We start from the raw sequence: 3,465 nt of genomic DNA, 5'->3' as shown, positions 1-3,465 counted from the left end.
GCATGTTTTGTCTAAACTTCTAAAGTTTGCGCAAATGCTTTGTTTCACCTTCGCTGCGTCAAAGGACGGACTTGTTCTGCTGCTGTCGGCGAGCGTAAAACAAATCATTTGCATATGATAGCCTGTTTGTAACCTGATGTGACACCTAAATAAAAACTGAGTGGGCAAAAGTCTGAGTCAGAGATGCCATTGGTGACGCAACGTGGGATTTACCCGTTAAAATTTCCAGCGTCAACAGATCTTTTTAGAATGCAAATAAAAAGTATCGTTCACTACTTTCAGCGCAGTGACCCGGTAGGTCTCATAAAAGCAGCTTTCGGGTGCTGCAGATTAGAGCAATGAACCAATCGGACTCTACCGGCTGTGTTTATCATTCTGATCCATTTAATAAGTCTCAAAACACACATCACAACAACAACATCGACAACAACAAAAAATCAAATCAAATCAAAATGGTCAAGTCGCTATGAGTCAAACATTTACACTCCAACATGGTTTAAACATTAACCACAACTGCTGAACAAATGGAGTTACACGAGACAAAATGCGTACAAAAATAGAATGTCTTCCAACTTTACATATGAAAGGACAAATATACATTGCGATAGAAGCGTCCTTGAATCAGTATGTGTACAAAAAGACACACAGCAAGGCACTAAAGGGAAAATTAAGAGTTCCACAAACATGTTAAGATGAATTCATTGTCAATTTAATAACTTAAAATTGTTTAATTTCTTGGAAACGTTATTGCAGTTATTTCACATTCGCGCACAAAAGCTGGGCTCTTAGTTAAGTGTTGGCTAGATTTTATTTCATAAAGTCCCTTTCACATTACAAATGATCTATTAATTTTGTATGAATTGTATTGGCTTTTTTATTTGTATTTTCAATAGACTGTGCAGTCAAAGTGCATTCGTGTCAGTCTTTCACTCAGTTCTGCGGCAGGAATGGGAGAATGTGCGTATCTGCGCACTACTGCACAAAAGTTCTTGTTTATTCCCATCCTGGTGATTGGACCGCGGTCTTCAGTTCACAATAGCTGAAGAACTGTTCTGATCGTACCCTTCTTTTTTAGGTTTTCTTCTTAGTTTAGTTTTAGTTCACACTGCCTCGGTGACAGCAAAGCTTTCCACGGAAACCTACGAACAGATCCCGTTGGCTGCGCTGATGCCGCCTGATAACCGGTCCAGTCCGGAGCTGCTGGATGAGGAAGAGGAGGAAGAGGAGACAGTGGAGGACTTCCTCTCTTTCTGTCTCAGGTGAATTTTTGTATGTCTCTTTCTCTCGTCGCTCCGAGCAAACTTGCGGCCGCAGAAGTCGCAGGCGAACGGCTTCTCTCCCGTGTGCGTACGGATGTGAGTGGTGAGGTGGTCGCTGCGGCTGAAGTTACGCATGCAGATCCGACACTGGAAGGGCTTGTGTCCAGTGTGGATGCGGATGTGTCTGGTCAGTTCATCCGATCGCGAGAAACGCCGGTCGCAGCCCTCCGCTGGACAGGGGTACGGCCGCTCATGGATTGGTGTCTTGCTGGGTCTGTTCGGGTACTTTCTGGGTCGCAGGATTGGCCGCAGGGGCAGATTCTGTGGGCTGTACGCAGAGGGGAGCCGCGGCGCCCCTCCCTCGGAGGCACCACTACCCGGAGCCCCCAGAGTAAAGTTCCTGATAGTGTTCAGGGGGGTCAGAGGTGGAGGGACACGGAAGGTATCAAGAGGACAAGAGCCAAACGGTTTCCGATCCTGGATGCCTGCCGTGTGCATGTCCCGCTGGCAAGTCGGCTGGAAGAAGCCCGAATAGTCGGGGATGATGGGGAAAAGCCCTGGTGCGTCTGAGCTTCCGGGCTGCTTGGGTGACGAGTAGGAGGGTGGAGGGTAAGAGGCGATGGGGCAGGTAGAGGTGGACAAAAATGCAGAGGGGTCCTGGTATACCTCCCCACAGCCGGAGGTGGAGTAAGGAGGCGGGGGTGAGTACAAGTGGTGGTGGTGCTCTAGCTCTGCCTGGCTCTGAGCCGCCATGGTGCAACTCAAATTACCACTGGAGAAGTGATTGGGAGATCCTGAAGAAGCCGGGGAGGAGGACGCTGAAGAGCAGGGAGGAGGAGGAGGAGGAGGTGGCTGGGCCACGTTGAAGATCCCCGAGACGATGTTGATCACTCCCTCGGGGTTCCAGTTACCTGGATATTGAGAGTCGATGGAGAACTTCCCCATGTAGGTGAAGGTCTGGTTGCGATGGGCTGCAGGCTGCGAGAAGCTGCTGGAATATGAAGAGAGGTCCAAGGAGCGTTTTTCTGCACTCATGTCTGCGCCCATCAAGCCATCTGCGGGGGGAAACAAATCAGAAAGCATGATTCATTAACCTCTTCACACTAGACCGGAAAGTGGGCTTTAAGTGACAGAGAGCAGGTGCATCTGTGTTCCGTTACGCACGGACTGCGCTCCTACCATCCCAAACTTCTTAAGTACAGCACTCCAAAATTTAACAGAAATGTGTCCGTGTTATTCTTTCTTGCAGTCATTTGCGAAATGTTGAAAAAAAAGCAGCTTTTTATTGTTTTGTTTTTGGATGTTGGATGTATAAAATGTTTCACACACACACACACACACACACACTGTTTTCTTACCTGCTGCCACATTAATCTGGTCGTAATGCGCGCCCAAGTCGTTGTTGGGGAAGATCGCCACAGAGGTCGGCAAACTGGTAGCAATGTCATCCATGGAGTAGACGCTCTCGGCATGCGCGAACCCTCCGAGATTCACCGGCACTTTCTCCAGAGTTTTAGCCGTCATTGTAGAAGGATCGAAGTTAGCGCGTCTCCTTGCCCTCTGTCCTGTTCTTTCTGTTCTTTACCTCAAAGCTTATCACAAATAGGGGATATGTAACCCAGCCACGCAGGGGGTCACCACTGCATGTCTCTGTCAGTCAGCGTGTGTTAAAGGATGAGCTCCGTGTTCTTCATATGCTCTGATGATCGAGTTAAAAGGGTGTAAAGTAACGGGAACGGGGGCCCTGACACTAGTATGTATATATGGGGAACCTTTTCGAAACGTCATTAACCAAATATGGAAGTGGGAGGGGTAGTCGAAGAAGAACGAAGAAGCTGATTGGCCGGAAGGCTCCATGACGCTTTCAAAGGGAATCTCTTGTCAATGGAGAGCCCGTTGCTCCAGGATAGATAAGAGCGACTTTTTCCACCTGCTGCAAAATTGCAACAACCTGCGCAGAACCTGACAGCAAGAGCACACAATAAAAAGCGCATGCAGCCCTCACTGATGCACCTGTCTTATCATCGTTTACACGTTTATTCTCGCGCATATGCTGTTTAATAGCGCTCTGCGATCAAAAGAGGAGGAATTCCGGTCTCAGGCGTAACCCATATAAGGTTGAATCCGGCACGAATGGGCCCACCCTCCATGTTCCATATTTGGGTTAGATTCCGGAAAACGATCATCGGAAAGTGACGAGTTTTAC

General features: G+C 48.2%; 1 protein-coding gene across 1 annotated transcript; it reads right to left on the bottom strand.

Moving 5' to 3' along the window:
• Positions 1–306: 306 nt before the first annotated feature.
• On the bottom strand, positions 307–2,973 carry egr2b (early growth response 2b). Its single transcript, XM_086271369.1, has 2 exons — positions 2,618–2,973; positions 307–2,314 (listed from the first exon to the last, which is right to left on the bottom strand). Exons 1-2 carry the CDS (start codon positions 2,781–2,783, stop codon positions 1,140–1,142), a joined length of 1,341 nt encoding a protein of 446 aa, XP_086127495.1. The 5' UTR covers positions 2,784–2,973; the 3' UTR covers positions 307–1,139.
• Positions 2,974–3,465: the final 492 nt, after the last annotated feature.

Source organism: Aulonocara sp. 'chitande type north' Nkhata Bay, linkage group LG18 (assembly GCF_057382095.1).
Source record: "Aulonocara sp. 'chitande type north' Nkhata Bay isolate Kocher_YH1m ecotype deep benthic linkage group LG18, A_spYH_male_GT1.1, whole genome shotgun sequence".
NCBI lineage: Eukaryota > Metazoa > Chordata > Actinopteri > Cichliformes > Cichlidae > Aulonocara > Aulonocara sp. 'chitande type north' Nkhata Bay.
This window is presented reverse-complemented; position numbering and strand designations above follow the sequence as displayed.

Excerpts from the sequence above, each read along its gene's own strand:
- egr2b (XM_086271369.1), bottom strand. The coding sequence starts at position 2,783 with ATGACGGCTAAAACTCTGGAGAAAGTGCCGGTGAATCTCGGAGGGTTC. Across the intron at positions 2,315-2,617 it reads CCAGATTAATGTGGCAGCAG|ATGGCTTGATGGGCGCAGAC; the intron begins GTAAGAAAACAG and ends TTCCCCCCGCAG.